The sequence below is a fragment of the Urocampus carinirostris genome, chromosome 5, assembly GCF_059441175.1.
Source record: "Urocampus carinirostris isolate Australia breed hairy pipefish chromosome 5, RoL_Ucar_1.0, whole genome shotgun sequence".
In the NCBI taxonomy this organism is placed as follows: Eukaryota; Metazoa; Chordata; class Actinopteri; order Syngnathiformes; family Syngnathidae; genus Urocampus; species Urocampus carinirostris.
In genome coordinates this window covers 34,675,975-34,696,881 of record NC_142353.1, presented here as the reverse complement: position 1 = coordinate 34,696,881, position 20,907 = coordinate 34,675,975, and the positions used below count along the sequence as shown (strand labels likewise).

The 20,907-nt window shown below is 38.9% G+C and overlaps 2 protein-coding genes across 3 annotated transcripts in view; both read right to left on the bottom strand.

Annotated features, from left to right (window-relative positions):
• Positions 1–8,303, bottom strand: part of gldc (glycine dehydrogenase (decarboxylating)) — a 29,720-nt gene extending 21,417 nt beyond the window's left edge. The window contains exons 1-4 of the mRNA XM_088336568.1: positions 7,881–8,303; positions 7,721–7,799; positions 438–573; positions 43–207 (exon numbers count right to left, since the gene is read on the bottom strand). Of these exons, the coding sequence (XP_088192694.1) occupies positions 43–207; positions 438–573; positions 7,721–7,799; positions 7,881–8,168 (668 nt within the window). The 5' untranslated portion in view covers positions 8,169–8,303. The remainder of the gene's footprint in view (positions 1–42; positions 208–437; positions 574–7,720; positions 7,800–7,880) is intronic.
• Positions 8,304–9,516: 1,213 nt separating this feature from the next.
• coq2 (coenzyme Q2 4-hydroxybenzoate polyprenyltransferase) lies at positions 9,517–20,548 on the bottom strand. 2 transcript variants are annotated; one of them, XM_088336567.1, is made up of 8 exons: positions 20,225–20,548; positions 18,337–18,666; positions 18,099–18,265; positions 17,915–18,036; positions 15,366–15,451; positions 15,150–15,283; positions 13,110–13,298; positions 9,517–10,835 (listed from the first exon to the last, which is right to left on the bottom strand). In XM_088336567.1, the coding sequence occupies exons 2-8, from the start codon at positions 18,608–18,610 to the stop codon at positions 10,692–10,694; spliced, it is 1,116 nt and encodes a 371-aa protein (XP_088192693.1). In that variant the 5' UTR covers positions 18,611–18,666; positions 20,225–20,548; the 3' UTR covers positions 9,517–10,691. The 2 variants fall into 2 exon arrangements, with proteins under 2 accessions (XP_088192693.1, XP_088192691.1); XM_088336565.1 differs by having other exon boundaries at positions 18,337–18,684; positions 20,225–20,547.
• Positions 20,549–20,907: the final 359 nt, after the last annotated feature.

The window sequence follows — 20,907 nt, the reverse complement described above, 5'->3', positions numbered from 1 at the left end:
AATTGCTAGGGATCTTTTCCTTCACCAACCATGTGGTAATACCTGTGGCAAAGTTGCATGGCTTCTGCAGCTGCCGTACCCTCGTCCAGCAGCGAGGCATTAGCCATTGGTAGGCCTGTGATGTCGCAGATCATGGTCTGGTAGTTGAGGAGCGATTCCAGGCGGCCTTGGGACACCTCTGGCTGGTATGGTGTGTACTGGGTCACCCTGAAAAGAAGAAATTTTGGGGGGAAGAGGACAGCGGTGGGAATGGATAAGTATCCTGAAAAAACTGCAGTCATGCAATTCTAATCCTGCGGTCGAACAATTGTCCTCACGCACTTTGTCACAAGTAGAAATTAAACTCAAGTCACAAGATGGCTTCCTGTCACTGGGATGCATTAAAACGTGACCTTGTGATTAATAAGCGGATCATCCGCAGTTATTCTCCAACTCACCAGCCGGCGTTTTCCAGAAGGTTCCGCTGAATAGGCGGCGGCACGGAGCAGTTGTAGTAGCCCATGCCGATGTAGGAACGCCACACCTTGTTCTTGTCCGCGATCTTTTGCAGTGACTCCAAGACTTCATTCTCGCCTGGAAAATTCCCAAGATCAATGAACACAATAAAAATTTGAGGTAGAATCTGTAACGTTACTAATGCATCTGATAATTAGCAAAGATGGACCGAACAGTTTTTTCGAATAGCGTATAGTACTTAGTGTTACACTTAAAGAGGCGAATTACATCGTGAAATTGTGACAAAAATTTAAATCATTTGATGAAGTACCCAACGAAATAGAGAAATACTGTTAATCCTCTATATAAAGCAGTTCCCTTTTCATGGTTTCGCTACTTCACGGATTTCCATTGTATTACTGATTTTTAATGGCCAAACCGTTTCTCTACCTGATTATTAAAAGGAGAATTTGACAGTACAACTGTAAAAAGAAACAAAAAAAGCTTGACCCTTTAAAAAGGGGTTTTCTTTTAATGTATAATAGAAAACAGTATTTAATTGTACATTTGCCAAAAGATTGCATATATATATATATATATATATATATATATATATATATATAATTTCACAGATTTTGCCTATCACATGTATTGTTTTCAATCAAAACCATGTGATAAACAATGGTTCATCATATTCATATTTTTAATTTTTTTTTTCCCATATATCTCATTTATATAAAAAGGACCAGAAATTCTCATCAGTCCTTGAAACTACCAAGCTTATGGTTCAGTAGACTCTTTTGATCAAATTCTGAGGAGTTGGCACTTCCGGATGACAAAAAAAGATCAGACATTTTTTAACATTTGCCATAGAAAAAAACAAGCAGACTAATCCCAGATTTATTAGGCCCTTTATAGCGGTGCAAACCAAACACAAAGCTGCAGACTGGTTGCATTTGATTCTGCTCCGGCACTAAGCCTGGAATGAAAATAAAGACAGAATTCTCTGTGATTCCTCCCCATTTTGAAAGTGGGAAGTGACATTTCCAGTAATCATATCAGTATTACAACATACAACCATTCTACAGAAACTGCTATAGTTCCCATTAAGCTGTGATGCAAGCACAGGCCTCACACTTTAGCCAGAGTAATATAAAATGGTAATAATGTAACGCAACCCACTTGTGTATTCAGACCCCAACCACCAAAAATAAACCCTTTTAGTCAAAACTTCCACTCTCGCAACCCTTTGATCCACTTTGTTTATCAGAGTAAGCACGTGGCCGTGTTATTCCTATGAGCAGCACTCGGAGTGGCGGAACAAACAGGATTAAAAAACAGAGAGGCAGATTAGAACGAAGGCGACGGAGAGAGAGAGAGGAAATGGGGACATATTTTTGTTTACCAACATTCAAATGATAGCAGGATCCATACAGCGTGGTTCTATCCCCCCGCCTCCTCCCCATTTACTGAAAGCTTTGCCAAAGCAACCACTGAGATTCCTCTGGTTGCCTAGCAACTTCAAAGAATGGGACAATAGCGCCTCATCTGAACTACTACTCGTGAAAGGAAAGACACCCCAAAAAAGTGGAGTGCAGTTGATTCGACCTCCAGTATGCCACAGATATAAATGTGTGTCAGGACATGCATTTTGCTCCTGAAGCTTCAACAGTGATTTACTCCATCTCTAAGGATTAAGATTCAAAACTGTATTAAAAAAATATACATATAGAATTTCATGATAAATCAATTAATGAATGGCCTTTATTAAGAGACGTAAAAAAAGACTGAAAGATTTATCCTTTCAGTGCAAAGTAAGATGAAGGAAAACATAAGTTTTTTTTTCATAAAACATGTAAAAATATAAAATAATATGTAACATATATGCTGGGTTGGGTAGGGTTACTTTAACTTGATTACTTTCAATTACTTTTGGATTACTCCAATACCAAATATGCTAATAAAAGACAAAAAAAACTAAATATGAATAAAATGACATTTTGTGCAGGCTTGGGGAGTAACGGAACACATGGAACGGCAAAAATAATGTTGGCAAGCTGTTTGGATTTATTTCCATTTTGTTTCTGTCGCATTTGATGTTAGTTTTGCCGGAGATCAAAGAGATCAAAGCCAGGAGAGAAAGCTTACCACGTGTTGTGAGTCATGATTTTATTCATATTTAGTTTCTTTTGTCTTTTATTAGCATATTTGGTATTGGAGTAATCCAAAAGTAATTGAAAGTAATCCAGTTAAAGTAACCCTACCCAACCCTGCATATAAGTGTGAGTTCCTGAGGAGTTGTGCGAGTAGCAACATTTAAGCTGTAAAATTGCACATGTGGATTAACTTGATTTTGTACTCCTTGGCGACTCATTTGAATTATGGATAGCTGGGCACCAATACTGATCACATACCTGGCCTAATTTCAAGGTATCAGTAACAATGACTGAACAGGAACTAAAATTTTGAAAGTAAATACAAAGTATACTGTAATGCAATTCAGGAAACAAAAAAACAGCATGCGCCTAACTTAAAAATAATTGGTCACCAAAATGCTGCAGTGAAGCTTTTAACTAGGACAAGTAAGTTGGATACCTTTACCCCAATTTTACTTGACCTGCACTGACCCCCTGTAAGTTTAAGATGTGATTTTAAGGTTCTGTTGCTATTCTATAAAATTTTACATGGACTTGTCCCCTCAAATACTTATGATTTATTTTCCCTCTATGTTCCTTCTCGGAGCCTTCCCTCTGAAAATTCTGGTCGACGAGTGATACCAAGAGCCAAGAAGAAATCCGCAAGTTTGAAAGCATTTTCCAATCGGGCCCCGGTGCTGTGGAATGCTCTGCCCTCTGAGATTCAATCTGCAACATCAGTGAAACGGTTTCAATCTAGGCTTAAAACACTTATATTCTTTAGCTTATGAGTGATGTTGACCTCATACTCTTGTCTCCGTGTCCTTGAGGGAGAAAGATGAGCCTTGTTGTTGCAAGGCGATCGTACTGGCTCTTGCACCTGACCCTTTCACCATTATCTAGAACCTACTGCATGGATCAAGATTTGGGGGCAAAAAGCTGTCAATTAAAAATTATATTATTATCTATATTCCATGTTTTATGCTTTAAAATACGAAGAGCCAAGAAGAAATCTTTAGGTTCAAGAGTGTTCTGGTGCTGTGGAATGCTGTGCCTCCTAAGATTAAATTTGCAACTTCAGTGGAACTGTTTAAATCTACGCTTAAAACACACTTCTATTCTATAGCCTTTGAATGACCTATGTTTCACATTGAGATTATCTCTGTATTATTTGTTATTGTAACATTCGTTGGTCATCCTGGAAGGGGGATTACCTCATGTGCGGTCCCTTCTCAAGATTTCGTAATTTCCCTCATGCTGAGGTTTTGAATTTTCCCTTGCCATCATGTTGGTTTTAGATCAAGGGATGGTGTAATAATAGTCTGTACTAGTCATTGGTCTGTGCAGCCCTTTAAGACTTTTTGTAATTAAGGGCTATACAAATAAACATGACTTGACCTCACTGTTATTGTTTTCCTTTTGTACAGGATAGTAAATTTACATATCAAAGCCTGATTCAGGCACAGGCCGGAACCCCCAACGTTATCCCCTCTGCTGGCGTTTTCACAACCAATAGGACGCTACCTCTCCACAGGTGACTCAGACAAACTAAGTTAATCATTCCTGTCTTTGTATTTATGGTCTATAAAGACACAAAAATATGGCTACTGGTGTCAGCACTCGTGCAAGCTGCTAGGTAAATCATCAAGCTTGGATGGTGGTGATTTATTAAGTACAACGTTGCGCAAACAAGGAAGTGTTTTGCTGTATAATAAACTCTCAAAGGCTAAATAAACTTTATTGATAAAGACCAAGCCAAAGCAAGATCGTTCAGTAAAATCAGGAGAATCCAGTTGTTCATGTGGTTGTAGCCATTCTTATAATTTTATTATCGGCACCGCTTATCCTCAGTAGGGACGCGGGGGTGCTGGAGCCCACACCAGCAATCTTCGGGCAGTGGGCAGGGGACACCCTGAACTGGTTGCCAGTCAGTTGCAGGGCACCCATTCCTAATAATTACCCATTAATATTTTTACAAAATTTCATGGCCACAAGAAGTCATACAGCCTACATTTTTATACTGGTGCATTGCTATTCACTTAAAGTTGAGAGATCGTTTCAAATAAATACATGTATTCAGTTTATTTTTGCCATGAAGTATTTTTGGTCTTTGTTGAAAGTGAGAACGTGACATTTGATTTCAAAATAATTTTATTCCCTGGGAAAAATTAATAAAGCTCTAGATCTAGTAGTATTTATAATATTCTTGCTTTGGTGAGTAAATATACAGTTTGCACAAAGGAAAACAAAAAAGATGACAATAAATTTGTCGTAAAAATATTTCAATTGAAATAAACAGGACGATCTCAGAAAATTACAATATTGTGATAAAATCCTTGATTTTCTGTAATGCAATTAAAAAAATATGAATTAACTAAAATACTGCAAGACTTGTTATTTTAATATTGCTGAATATGGCTTACAACCTGCTATTCTATTTTTTCATGCTATTCTGATATTGGCTATTTTGATTTCAACCAAATTGTCAAAAAAATAAAAACAATACTTTGCTTTGTAATTAAAGGTAAAACACAAAATAAAGGATTAGATCTAAATATTCTAATTTTCTATTTCAATCCATTCTTCAATTGTAAACCAAAATGTTTTTTTAATGACTGCAATAAAGTTTCTTGAAAAAAATAACAGCATATTATTCCATTGTCAAGTTGAAATATTTTCTGCAATATGCTACAAAAAATGAAGTTGGTAAACATAAAATTAAGACAATAAAGAACATTTTAGACCTGGGAACAAGTCTATAGGATTTCCCAGCAGAAATTACCGAACAACTTAAAGCAAAATAATACATTAAAAACAAAGGTTTTGGTATTTGGGAAATAAGAAAAAAAGAAATACAAATACAAATAAAGATAGGTCATGTTCAAATAGGAAAAGTTTAAGAGTCTATGAGTGATTATTAGCCATTATATTGGCTGCAGACCCCATATAAATAACATACAACCCAAATTAGCAAAGTTATGCAGTTATGAGTAAATGCAGACATATTTGTCCCAAAAAAAAAAACAACCTTCATGTAATATACAGTTAACTATTTTTCTTTGTTTGGGGATGAACAAAGTATCTATCTATCTATCTATCTATCTAATTGACTGCATAGAGATTTGAGGAAATACATATTAGAGCCAAATAGAATCCCTTATTTTTGATTACATAAGTTATTAGGACTGTGCATAACCCAGGGTATAGAAAACATTCGAAAAGTATATAGAATCCGATGTGTTAAAATTTAAACATATACATAAACTTAAATCCCTATTAGTGTACAAAGCAAATAAGCAGCAACTCCCAACAAATAGTCAACAGTTGTTTATTTACAACTCAGGGGATTTCATATACCGTATTTTCCGCAATATAAGGCGCACCTAAAAGCCTTTAGTTTTTTCAAAAGCTGACCATGCGCCTTATAATACAGTGCGCCTTATATATGGATTAATATTAAGTCGCAAAGTCTTGCAACTAAAGCAAGCAGCCGCCGACTAGATTTTCCCCCGAAGGCGAAGTAGTCCGCAGTGTATGCTGGGATTTATATACCGGTGTTTCATTTCCTAACCAATGTGTCAATCATCATTTGAATCGGTCACTATTGGCTAAAGTTATTCTGAGGTAAAGGGGGCGGATCCTTTTTATCATTTACAGGCTCGCATAGGCTAAAGGGGCAGAACAAAGCCTGCAATTAGTCGAAAAAGATGAATGTGAATCACACGTTGGGTTGCACTACGGCATAGAGAAAACATTTTTTACTATTCTGTATTTGTAAATATTTTACTCTCCTGGATTTACTACACTCAAGGTTGTAAGAAGACCATGGTTACGTATAATTATTGAACGTGATGGCTGCAAGAGAACTTAGGTGAGCTACGCGGCTTTATATTTTCCCGGTATCTTGTTTTAGAACGATCTTGATGTTTCTGTGATGAGTCTATTTTTAAACTAAATTCAATTCAAAGTGTTTATCGTCATATGCACAGTGAAGAACCCCGTTTCCCTGCACAATAAAATTCTTACTTTGCTGTCCACACAGTTGCCAGCAAAAAATAAAATGGAAACTAAGAAATGTTTGGTGACATCGTGCAGACACTGTTTCCGTACATGTCTGAGACACGTATTTGCTTCTTTGCAAGCTTTCGGAATGTTAAGGGGGTAATAAGTATGACTGAACTATCTGACTGTTTTATCGACGTTCCCATCGTAGCGCCTTATAATCCGGTGCGCCTTATGTATGGAAAATATAGGACCAAAAACTATTTTTTGGGGGTGCGCCCTATAACCAGTGCGCCTTATAGTGCGGAAACACGGTACTTCAATGTCCAATATTTTCACACAACATTAAAAAGGCATTGTGCCACCTGAAAAGGTATTCATTTAGAGAATAATTTAGATGATGACCTTAAAAAAATGTCCCTAATGTACATGATTTTTTGACAATATATACATACGTATTTTAGATACATTTACTAAGAAGATGAATATGTCAAGTGTTATTTTGGGTATTATGTGTTATTTGAGTCACTCGCCATAATATTCTAAGTTTGATGCTTAATTTCTTTGTTTTCTTATATTCCTTTGTGGGTTAAGTTGTTTTGATTTCGAATGGGTCTCGATGCAAGGGGAAAAAAAAGGAAATTTGGGTAGGCACTCAAAAGCTTCGTCTCCAACCTATCCAACCTGTGCAAATGGTTATTATCAGAGTGTTATTTCAGTTTGTTAATTAATGGTGTTTTGTGCAGTGCATCATTAAAAAGCCACAAAACAAATGTCATTATGATAAGGATCCTTCTGAAGCCATGTTTTTCTTCATCACTAGGTCCCGTGTGATTTAACTGGTTTGAACTGGGCTAAACTGTTGTTGTTTTCCAAGGGGTAATTCGTGTTAGTGTGTGTGGTTTTGCAGGGAGGGTCGGGGGGGCGATGGGGCAGATGACATCCATCCCTGTCACCTTATTAGGAGCCCCCTCGGCTGTGATGTAATGGAACTGCTGGAACCAGATTGAACTGGACTTGGGACCCGGGCGAGAAACTTTGCACTCGCCTCTCCATTATCTCCCCATCATCATTCATACGATCGTATCACCCCCACCCTGAGAAAATCTCCACGCGTGAGAAAACGCGTGAAAATGATGACAACTTACACACGGGGTCGTCCAGCTTCATGCTTTGCCTCATACGGATGGACGATGGCACTGTATTCTCAATCAGCTGCTCGATGGACTGAAACAAAGAAAGAAAATATAAAAACCAGACAGACACTAAAAAGTGCAATATCAAATCAGTGTGTTTTCTTCCTTTTACCTCCAGTCCGAGCGCATCCAGCATGTCCCTCTTCTCCCGCTCACCTGGTCCGATGTGCCGCTCAGCGAAATCATCGTGCCGGGGTAAGATCCGCTCGATGCGCCGAGAGCACGCCGCCGCCGAGGTGCGGACCCCCCGCGTTGCTAGGGACGCCCCCGGTGCGGAGCTCCGGCGAGCGGCGGCTCTCCATAACGCGCGATTCCCAGGCACCGCGCGTCCACCTCCGGCCGCGCAAGTCTGATTGGCTACCCCTAACAAGATGCCCCAAGACTTGGCGCAGCGTTGCATGTTTTGTTTTAAAAGGAAGCAAAAGAAGACGAAAAAAAAAGTTGAAGACCGGCAAAAATGTGAGGCGATCCCGGCAGGAGAGCTGCTGTCGCCGCCGCTGCTGCTGCTGCTACCGCTGCTTGTGCTGGAAGACTTCGGAGTTTATACAAGTGCACACGCTTCAACAAGAGCGAGCCAATCGCAGCGCGCAGAGGTGAGTGACGTCACGACGAGCCCAAGTTCAACAGCTGCCCAACTTTCTCACGTGATTTTCCGAAATTTGTCTCGATTCGGATAAAAAACGCATCACAAGCATCTTGAAGATGACACAAAACCAGCTGATCTCGTGAAACTGGTCCCTCAAAATAGATCTTCATAGAACTACCGGTATCTTGCAGTTACATTATTGATTGATTAGCTGGATTGTTTTTGGAAAGTTAAATAGTAAATGGTCTGCATTTATATAGCGCTCTTCAAGTCAATGAAGACCTCCCAAAGCGCTTTACAATGTGCTTCACACTTACCCATACCCACACACTGGGTTGGGTAGGGTTACTTTAACTGGATTACTTTCAATGACTTTTAGATTACTCCAATGCCAAATATGCTAATAAAAGACATGGAAACTAAATATGAATAAAATGATGACTCACAACACGTGGTAAGCTTTCTCTCCTGGCTTTGATCTCGGGCAAAACTAACATAAAATGCGACAGAAACAAAATGAAAATAAATCCAAACAGCTTGCCAACATCATTTTTGCCGTTCCATGTATTCCGTTACTCCCCAAGCCTGCACAAAATTTAGTAATTTTAATCATATTTAGTTTCTTTTGTCTTTTATTAGCATATTTGGTATTGGAGTAATCCAAAAGTAATTGAAAGTAATTCAGTTAAAGTAACTACCCAACCCTGCCCACACACACTCACACACCAATAGGGAGTCAGCCATGCAAGGGCATTAGGGATTCAGTGTCTTGCCCAAGGACACTTCGACATATAACACGGAGGAGCTGGGAATCAAACCTGCGACCTCTTGATCCCCAAGACAATTTGTTTTTTCGAGCTAAATACGTTTTGTCAAGATAATTAACGAATAGTATTTTTTTTGTAAAAAATCTCAGATTTATTGTTGTGATTATAGACAAATTACAAATGTTTTGATCATATAAAGTATCTTTTTATTATACTAAAAACAAATAAAATATGATAAAACATGGTACAAAATAAATCTAAAATTGAATGAATAAAAAACAAATCCAGCATCATTTCTCTTATTTTACCGAACAAAAAATGTTCAGCCTCTAAACTATTTTCCTGATAGAGGTCAAATCTAGAAGGCTTGTTTACCATGAGTAAAACCTGCAAAACACTGTCAAATCATGTTTATTTGTATTGTGTTATTGTCAAATATGGTATTTGCACAACATACAGCACTGATGAAATTACGACCTCTTCCCTGCACACAAACATGCAATAAATCAGAAACAAATACAATAACAAATAAAAACATGGTAAGAAAAAAGTGTATACAATATAAAAGAATAGAAAAAAGCAAAGGAAAGCCAGAATCTGAATAAAGAAGTTTTATCATTGATTCGGCAGAAAGCAGAGGAGTGAGAGGGGGTAGGACATGAAGAGAGTTCAAAATCCTGCCAGCGTGATGGAAAAGCTGTTCTTGAGCCTGCTTGTTCTGGCTCCTAGACCCTTTCATTTTTTTCCTGACTTCAGCAGGTTAAAGAGGCTGTGAGATGGGTGGGTAGAGTCACCTACAATCCTGGTGGCTTTGCAGGTAGCCCTTAATCACAAACAGTCTCAAAGGGCTGCACAGACCACTGGCTATTATTACACCATTCCCTGATCTAAAACCTACATGAGGGCAAGGGAAAACTCTACAACCTCCCCATGAGGAAAATGAATAAACCATGAGAAGGGACCACCATTATACCATCCCTCAATCGCAAAAATACATGAGGGCAAGAAAAAAACTCAAGAACATCAGCTTGAGGAAAATAAAGAACCCTTGAAAAGTGGTGGCACATTAAGTTATCCTCCTTGCAGGATGACCATCCGTTTTAGTTTGAAGTGATCATTAAAGCAGCAATTAGGTCGATAAAACGGTGAGTCAAATAGTAATCTTTGCTCAAGTCACTAAAAAATATTGTTGCAACTTATTTTGAAAACTGTGTCTTTGTTCATCATCTATATTGTCTCTCGATAGCACCTGCAAACACATCAATTTATTATACAGCATATCATCATTATAAATAAATAGACTGCTTGTTTTTCTTCCTTAAAAATAAATAATTTCGATTCTAATTGAATCCAAAAACATCACGGAATAACAGAATGACTTTTTTTACTACATTTTTCATCTTCACATAAATGAAAATTCCACTTCCATTTCCCTGAGAAAATCAAAACAAATCTTGAACGTTAACATGAGTATTTAATGATGCATGAGCAATGTACTTTACTGTTTGGGCTTTATGTAGTTTTTTTATTTATTTTATAAAACAGCTTCAATAAAGTGAACAATTCAATTCTATGAGACAAGTTCCAGTGTTTCCGGTCTTGCCTTCCACACGTTACCAGCAATGATTCCTAAAAGCAATAAAAGTCCAAGATTTCTGTTGGAGACAAATTTCTTCCAGCAGTCCTCTGGCTTGTCCACATCCAGTGTGGAAATCTGTAAAAAAGCAAAAATATACTTTTATACTTTGACCTGCAAGTGTCCCAAATTATGAGTTTACCAAATATAAGCTATAACTTGGTGGATGTTGCTTCTATAAGTTTGCAACCAAAGTCACTGATGCACTTTCCCTAATTTGTAGAATACATCATTTGCATTTCAATGAAAAGTATTGTACCGTAAACTCGCATATAAGCCTACAATGCATATGAGCTGACCCCCTAAAACTGACAAGTACTAAAAGAAATATGTACCCAAAAATTGAGAAAACGTGCACTTACTAGAGGTAAGATCGGGCCAAAAAAAAGCACCCGAGCCCGACGCAGGCCCGAGGGGTATTAAACCAGACCCGGACCGAGCCCGACTAATTAACTGGATTTGCTGGCCCGGCCCGAAAGGGGCCCGAAATTACATATTTTATTTATAAGGAGGGGTGATTTATGATAACAAATTAAACTCTGCCTTTTGTTACAACATCTAGGCCTAAGTTAAATAAAACTGTATAAACATTTACATCTTTTATATTTCTGTGTCTGCACTGCAGATGTTACATTAAGCGACAATCTGTCATTGACGGGTTTTTTTTTTTGAGGAAGCGAAAACATTTAAGGGCGTCCGTCATTTTGACGACTTGATCATTGGGCCATAATCCACAGCAGCAGTAGTAGTACGTCCTTAAGATTTTAGCGCAGCACTTTCATTGAGGGGGTGTTGACGTGTTGTGCCCTTTTCCGACTCCTATGCAAATTCCCCCCCCCCTGATCGTATTCTATATAAAACGCTTATTAAAACAATAAAGCGAGCTAATTATAATAATTGGGAGATCCTAGTCTATATAACGCGTTTATTTAAACAATAAAGCGTGATTTTATTCTGCAAATTGCGTTTTTTAACTCTTACCAGAGTGTGTTTTCCTCGTCAGTTCTCCTCTCTTGAGTTTATCCTTAACTTCTTGTTGGTCCGACTCCATATCGGGGATACCAGGCCAAAATCACGCGAATTTGCGGAGGGGAAGATTATTAAGAGGACAGCATTCACGTCACGTCACGTGCACAGAGCATGCTCTGGCTCCGTTAAAAGCAATTACAGCTCCTTCTCCGTTTTATCCAAATTATTTATTTTATAACAAGTATTCCTTGGTCTAGTATCCATACATAGTTTAAGTATATATTTTTAATGAACATATATTTATAATTATTAATTAATTTAAAAAAAAAAAAAAAAAAAAAAAAAAAAAAAAAAAGCAGGACCGAACCCGACCCGACCCGACCGTATGACTGACATTTCAGGCCCGACCCGGCCCGAAATTGCCTCGGGTTCGGGTTCGGGCTCGGGCCATAAATCTTAGGTCTAGCACTTACACAATTATAATTTTAAAATGTGTAGAAACAATTAATATATATCGCTGATAAAGATGAAAATATGTGACCCGCTCTGCCAAAATGAGTCGTAAATAGCAGTCTATTTTTTTTGCTACAGGCCGATAACAGAAAAACCCAAGGAAAATCATGATTTTTTTATTTCACATTTTTCGCTGTTTTGAAAAATATGACATTTAAACACACTTTCCCAGAGTTTCATAATCCACATAAAGAGGGAAAGTCACAAAAACAGTGAGAATGTTCAATATTTCCGATTTTAGAAAACAAAATTAAAGTTTTGAATGACATCACACCAAAAAAAACAATGAAAACTTTCATCTTGATAATCTCAGGTTTTTGATCAGAAAAAAAAGTGGATGGAAGGTCATAATTCAAATGGCCATATCATCAAAATAGTTCATCATAAATCTATGCCTATTGTATCATTTTAAAGTTCATTTCTTTTACTTTTCATTGATACCATAAACCCAAATTAGATATTTGCGCCACTGCGACTTTTTCGGTCGATCAGGCCACTATTTTAAACCATTTACAGGACTTTTAAGCGGGGCTTGGAGGCTAGACACACTAACACACAAAGGCAATCAAACACACTCAATCACAATAACATGAGATGTGGTCCCTCTCAAACACAATCAGGAAAGCGCCAGTTGACTGAAGTGGAAAGAAAGTTTGTGCGAGAGGGAACATGGGGACAGTGCACCCAAGTTGGCGAGATCCTCGGAGTTACGAGGATGGAGCCTGACAGCCTGACTCTCTTACCCTCCCTTGCATTCACTTTGCCTTATGCGCATATTAGCCGACCCCCTGATTTCAGGATTGTGTTTTACAGTTCTGAATTTGCCTTATATGCGAGTACATCTAGCCATTTTTGTGGAGGGATGCTCACTTGATGCGTTAGATGAGATGCGACGGCGACAAGCGCGACATAGTATGGGACGGTCTGCTCTGCGTGGACCCCCGCCGCTACCAGACCGGCCATCATGGCTGCTGTGAAACCGCCCAGCCAAGGTTTGGTCCGCTCGCCGAAACGAAGTGCCGTCGACTTGACACCCACTTTGATGTCATCTTCCTTATCCTAAGACAAACGGGTAAGGTTATTAAGTTCTGGATGATCTCTTATAGATTTTGTTATTTTTGTCATCACACACCTGACAACCATGGCCAATTGCTACGATTATTATTGATAGAAATTCCCTTTAAGTGATCCTAAACCATACAAACACAGGGCAGCAAGTATTTACACACAGCATGAAAGGGATGTCAAACTTATGTGAGTTTGGGGCCACGTGGTCCAAAAAACATTCTCATGGGCGCCGGACTAGTAGATTAGAGAGTAAAAAAAGGAAGGAAGGAAAGACAGAGAGAGGAAAGGAGAAAATGAAGTGGAAAGAGAAGGGGAGCGAGAGAAGGAGACAGAAAAAGACAATACAGAGGAATAGAAAGAAAGAGAGGGAGGGAGGGAGAGGGAAGGATAGAGAAAAGTAATGTGAGAGAGAATGAAAGAGAAACAGGAACATTCGAGAGACACAGCGAGAGAGAAAGAAAAATGGAGAAACAAAGGGAACATTTGAGAGAAAGGGAACAAAAAAGAGATTGACGGAGAAGAAGAGAAAGTGATGGAGATAAAGACAGAGAACGAAACCGAGAAGGAGAAAAAAACAGGGAAAGAGAGAGACATAGGGAGAGAACAAAAGAGAGTGTGAGATAAAGAAAAAAGAAACTGAGAAAGAGACAGAGAGCAAAAGAGAGTGTGAGGAAGAAAAAAGAGAAGAAGGGTAACAGAGAGAAAGAGAGAATGAGAGAGAGAGACAGAGATAAATAGGTACAGAGAGAAAGAAAGAGATAGAAAGTGATACCACACACGTGGTCGCCTTTTTCTTTTATGCTAGGATGAAAATGTTGAAAGTAAGAAAAGGTCTCTTTCAACTACAGTCCACCCAAGCCCCCAAAAAGTGTAAAAGGCAGATTTTATTTGAGCGCATCCAAGAATTTCACATACTTGCACACATAAAAAAAACGGAGCTGCAGTGATGGTTTGAGCCAGAATATGGTGTCAGGAGGTAGAATATTTTGACCTTACATACACCACCTTTAAAATCACCAAAATTATCTGCCACGTGGGCAAATATTCTTAAATTAGACTACAAAAATAAAATGAATGAAAAAAAATACCAAGAGCGGGGAAAAATATCCCGCCAATGCGGCAATTTTCTTTTTTGCAATGTAACTTTTAAATGGAGTTCTAAATATGGGAGAAACTTATTCATTAGAATTTTTTAAAGTAAAAAATAACAATAAGTTTTTTTTAAAGCTTTGAAATTTAAGGATAAAATAATTTTAAACATTTAAAGGGGAAAAAGAAGAACAATTTTTAGCTTACAACCCCTTAATTTATCATTGAGAAATGTCTTCAGGGTTCGTACACCCTTTTCAGGGCCAAATTCACTTTCATAGCTATTTTTTCCATTTTTCCAGTACATTCAAAGGAAAAAAATGCAGCGGCGATCATATTCATATGAAGCTAAAAATAACAAAACAATTTGGTGCATAATCTTTAATTATTATTGGTCATTAAAAAAAAAAAATTTTGAGGAGCTGTCCAGGAGCCGAGCCCAAAAAATTGGTTTTCTAATTAAAGCTGTCAATTTGAGTGCAACCAGTAGGGTGCGGTGACCCTGCATGAAAACCCTATAATGACAAACCTCTAGAGCGGGTGTGTTGGCATCATTTTCACACAGTTTTGAAAAACAATGTCTTCATTCATTGTTTAGTCTATAGTCAGACCACTAAGAAAAATGGCAATAATTGTAGGCATTTTCAAGCACTACAGCCAAAATTTGAGCATTTTCCTGACTTTGAAAACATTTAAGGATTTCAAGCACCCATGCAAACCCTGTTTATACTGTGATGATGATTCATTGCTTACCTGATGTGCATAGATGGTGTCATAGATGAGTGTCCACATGACTCCTGAGAAGTAGAGAGGGAGACACACGGACCAATCGCAGACACCTCTGACAGCCGCCCAGCCCAACAACGCCCCCCAGTTGAAGGTTAAACCTTAACGCAAGCATAACAAAAAGCTCTTTAAAAACTTGCATTAAAAAACAATAAAAATGAATAAAAACTATTTTCCTCTTACCAAGCACCAGCTGGGGCCAGTAAGTGATCCTTTTCATCAATGGATATGTGACCACAAGTGACAAGGAGGCGGCACCCAGGGCAATACTGAAAATGTGTTTGTTTTTTTGTTTTTTTAGAAAATATTGGATTTATAATAACACTAACATAGTAAATATAAATGTAAAACTGTGGCACGGACAAGAGTACCCATGATAAACAAGGGGGTCAAACTAAATTTAGTTCGAGGAGCACATGGTAGAAAGAACAATACCTCAGGGGCCAGTTTAGTAATCTAATGGCATCATAAGTGAGCCCTAGTTGGAGGGCTGGGGGTCTTTTCAGAGGTTCACTATTAAATTAAGGGATGTAAGATGTTTGAGGGGATTTTTTTTCCCCTCATTTTTTTCTAATTTCACCAAGATTTAATCTTTGATATACACCAGTATATCAACTGTGCATTTGTAAAAGGAAAAAAGAAAAGCAGAACATTTGTTTAACTCATATACAATTCAGTTTATTTAAAGCAACTATATGAAATTTGAAACTGAATTACTCTCTGCCGTCATTTCCTGGCTTTAAATCCTAATCGTAGCCTCAGTCAGCTCATTCATCAAGCACAGACGCTGCCCTACTCACAAATGATCCGGGCGATCGGTCGTAAGTTGAATTTGTCCGTAAGTTGCTTCAGTGCTCTTTTGTATATTTAAGGTTTATATAAGTATGATTGAGGCTTGTATAAGTAACCTGTACTGTTTTGTATTGAAAATAAACATGTCAATAACAATTATGTCCTATAAAGATAAATAAAGTTAAGTTTATCTTACTTTTGGAAGATGAGCTTCAAGAGGTCCGCCTCCGTGGTAAAAGCCTTCTTATTCCATTTTCATTTCAAAAGAAGTGGCTCACCTCTTCTTTACACTAACCATATTGAATGGATGCACGAGATATTAAACAATAAAAACGTCAAAGTTCTTAGCGCGCTAGAGATACAGTACACGTAGTACTGTATGTTTACACACAAACTAGAAGGAGGAAGCAGATTTATTTTTCAGGGTGGGTGCTGGGTGACCTATCACAGCGCCACACGCCGGAAAAAGGTGCACACAATACAAAATCTAACTTAATGTTCGGATATTTTTCGACATCCCCCAAAAATGTTCGTATCTACCGTTTTTTATAACTTGAATGTTTGTAAGTAGGGGAGCGTCTGTAGAGTATTTCTTAGACGAGGCTTCAGAAAAATGTTTGAGACGGAGCCACACCAGAGATTTTGAGATAGCAAAACGAAAGGTAATTCTTCTGGGCATTTTATTTCACTGTGTGACTTTTGATTTGATAACATTTAGAAAATTATAATAATACCAGAGCCCATGTCCCATATATAAATACCTATTGGTCGTAGGGGAACCATTTCCTGTGGTGTGTCTTGGGCACGCACAGCCGGATGGCGCCCATCCCTTTCCAGGCCAACATATGTTTTCACTCAGTCTCAAACCAGGGACCTTTCATGTGTCAGGCAAAAGTGCTAACCACTGCACTGCAGAAACACATAATGTGTCTCCCTCACGCAGGTACTTAAGTGTTGAGGCTCATTTTGACTGTCATTTTTGTCCTAAATAATGGTTCACAAACAACGTGCAAAGAAAGTTATTTAGTAAAAATGTCACAAAATATTACAGACAAATATTTTATAGATTTATCTCCCATCAGCGCAGTGGACGCGTGTAAGAGAACGGGGAGCCTGCCGTGTGTGCAGTGATATGCCCATCCCTACCGCTCATCCAATCAAATTGCTCTGGATGCTTGGCTGTTTTTCTTTTGGGTGTTTACAGTTTGTTCTGTGGGTTTCCTTTATAAAGTGTCTCAACAGTGAACATACATTGTTTAATGAGCTTCCATATAAAGGATTTCTTGGTGAGGTACAGCAAAAACGAGTCTGTTGGTGTGACACTTTGGCTGTAAATTGTAGTTAAGACTGAACCACATCACAACTCAGTTGTGCTTCGCTTTGCATACCAAACTCTGCATCAGACTATTTAAAATAGAAATCTTACAGGGAAGATCTGCATGATTGGAATTTTATCTCCGACCCATATGTGGCTCCCAAGCGATGGGTTCCCGACCCCTGACCTTGAAGCTGTAGAAATCCAAGGTCCTACTCTACAAGGTAGGCTGCACTGGGTGAGCAGACACGCCTTTTTCTAATGGGCGAATTTGTGGACCACTGATACCTCCTAGTACATGCTCTGTGATAAATTGACTCCTGAGAGAAGCCAGTTTACTAATTGCCCGGAAAGCTGTATTTAAGGACAATCTGCCCAGAAATCAGCAGCCCGTTGAAGTAAGAGCGGGAATGCGGTGCGAAAAAAAAAAGGCTCTTTAAACTACATTGGCCATTGTGAACACATACTTTGAGAAAATATTACAAACTCTTTAAGGACATCTCAAACTACGCACCCTACCCTAAGAGAGAACATTTCTTTTAACTTTAAGGACACCTTAAACGACACACCCCTCCTTTAATCATTTTAAAGGACAAATCCAATTTATGACAACTCTAATACATACCTGTAATAGTTGAGACAAAGGAGTACACCAAGCGCAAGTGAAAGCTGACCTCCAAGGAACACCAGAGCCTGCAGACGGGTAACGTCCCCACAAGCGATGGGCCGCGAGGCCGTCCGACCCACCTGCGTGTTTAAACGTCTGAAATCGGCTCTATATATTTTAGTCAGCCAGAATGTAATGGTACCTTCTTGTCAAAATCTTTGTCCCACATGTCGTTGATGGTGCAGCCGGCTCCGCGCATCAGGACGGCACCCGTACCGAACAGGGCAAGCATCCCCAAGTCTGGAAGGCAGCCCGGCTCTGCGGCCAGGGCGATGCTCCACGTGCACGGAAGGTACAGCAGCCATGTGCCTACCCCACAGAAAAATAAGTTAATTCAATCAATTGAGAATTTATAAAACATTGTGATTTGACCTAGGCACCTATAGGTTTGTCCAGCCTCATTAAACGTAAATAAGGCTGTACAGGTCCCGGGGCCGCATTCACAATCGCCGCAGCGGAAACGCTGAAAGTTCTCCGCACGTTACCAATAGATGACGCGACGCTTTTGGAGATGTCTGTGCACATATGAAATGTCCCGCACTGCGGTACTTTTTCATTGTGGAGCATGTGGAGCCCAGTGGAGGAGGCTGGATGGCGGTGGAGCCTCCTAAAGGCCGTCATTGTACCCCAGCAGGGGAGTCTTGTTGGGATCATGGTGGCTGAAGAGAGGTTATTCGCTGTGAAACCTCATCAGCAGAGTCATCGCTGCACTAAACATGCACACAAAACTGTAAAAAAAACATTGAAAACTTAATATTTCATATTTGATTTATTTACTTTAAATGTTTGCACAATTTTGTGCTATTTTTCATTGCACTTTCTTCTGAAGCACTAAAATTAGGCCAGCCACGGGCCTGAAACTCAATTGACTAGGGGCTGGCAGTTTTACACAAGAAATAACTGTCATAAAACATTCCACTGATGTCAAATATCTCAAATAGGTTTTCTACATAAATAGGATATCAAAATAGAAAACAATTAAAATTAAAGACTTAATATCTCCCCATGTTCCTGCTCAGAGCCTTCCCTCAGAAAGGTCAGGTCTGCTAGTGATCCCAAGAGCCTAGAAGAAAGTCGCAGGTTCAAGAGCATTCTCCATCCGGGCCCCGGTGCTGTGGAGTGCTCTCCTCGCTGAGATTCGATCTGCAATCTCAGTGGATCCGTTTAGATCTAGGCTTAATCATCCATTGCGGCCCGGTCATCATAGAAGAGGGATTACCTCTTGTGCGGCCCTTTCTCAAGGTGCTACCCTGGATTCTGTAGCACCCCTACAGCCTAAATCATGACCTAAAAGACGCGCGCCTTGGTTTACTGATGAAACTAGATCACTTAAACAAGACTGCAGGAAATCTGAAAGAAAATGGCGCACTACCAAGCTTGAGGTGTTACGTCAAACCTGGTGTGACCGCTTGTTAAAGTATAAAGCAGCCCTTGCCTCGGCATTATCAGCCTATTTTTGAAGGTGATTGCGGCACAAAAGAATAACCCCAAATTACTTTTTGACACTGTAGCATCGCTAACGAGGCAACATATTATCCCAGATAGTTCTACCCATTCAGCCCATGACTTTATGGTTTTCTTTAATAAGAAGATTTAACACTTAGGGGAAGAAATTTCTAAAGACAATGTTAATACATCACATATTAAAGGTCTGAAATCTATAGATGCACGACATGGTGGATGTCATGGGACTTTTTCCCGATGTGATTAAGGGCTATACAAATAAACAGGGCTATACAAATAAACAGGTTTTTGAGTTTTTCCTTGCCCGCATGCTGGTTTGCTGGTTTAAGATGAGGTAATTGTGTAATTTTGTAACTGTAATCCTGTGCAGTCCTTTGAGACATTTTTGTGATTAAGGGCTATATAAATAAATTTGACTTGACTTGACTTGAGTTGACTTTACAGCCATACCATCCAGAGAACGCCCACTCTCGAGAAGCTAAACAGGGTTTGGCCTGGTTAGCACTCGGATGGGAGACCGTCTGGGAATCCAAGGTACTGTACTTAGGTCATTTCACGCACGCTCTACTGCGACAGCACATGCTGTACCCCCCTTTAAGAATTCTTATGATCAAGGGCTATACAAAGAAACTTGACATGCGTAGTTACTCGGGTTATAACAAAAACAGCACCTGGATTATCGCAACATCCACGTGAAACTTAACCAGGGGTTTAAGAAAACACAATAACAAGTTGAACAAATGGCACATGAATACAACAAATGTTTGTGAAAAAATGTAAAGGGGAAAATGGTCATTAATTTACCTTCACGTTTGTGTCAACGGTCGCATCCTTGTTGCGTGGTCAACACTTAAATAGTTCCTGACGGAAACTGCGGAACTTTTGACATCAAACAGGAATTTGGAGAGGTGAAACTAAGCATTTAAAATATAAATAAAATGGGAATATGTTGTACCAGTAGCAATATATTTTGAGCTAATGTCGTCAATGCGTGTAGTAGTTGTAATTCCCTTTTGGGGATGCCTGCTCACCCCAGCAAATGACCAGACAGAACATCGTTTTAACACAGACGCAATTTGATTTATTTTGCCAAGTAAAATTCGATTAAATACGATAAGTGAGTAAGGCATATCACTTATATGGGTTTAACGTCATGTTAAAAGGGGCCGGGTAAAACAAGAGACACAATAAAGTTCCTCTGCCAGGAAAATTAAACTTTTTATTTTTTTTACGTATTTCAAAATTGTGACATGTTTAATTCACTACGAGAGGGCGGGTTTGGATACTTAAGTATATTAAATATATTTTTGACATTGGGAATGTTTATCAAGATTCACCCAAAAACAAATCCCCTGACAATATTCAGAAAAACGGGTTAGCGCCAAGTAGAATACGATTTTTTTGTCGTTCTTGTTCTGTGTGATGAAGTCCAAAGGTTATGTTCCTCAGACAAGGGCAATGATATCCTGACAAAATTCAAACGTATT

Excerpts from the sequence above, each read along its gene's own strand:
- coq2 (XM_088336567.1), bottom strand. The coding sequence starts at position 18,610 with ATGATCCCAACAAGACTCCCCTGCTGGGGTACAATGACGGCCTTTAGG. Across the intron at positions 18,037-18,098 it reads ACAAAGATTTTGACAAGAAG|GTGGGTCGGACGGCCTCGCG; the intron begins GTACCATTACAT and ends TTAAACACGCAG. Across the intron at positions 13,299-15,149 it reads ACACCATCTATGCACATCAG|GATAAGGAAGATGACATCAA; the intron begins GTAAGCAATGAA and ends CGTTTGTCTTAG.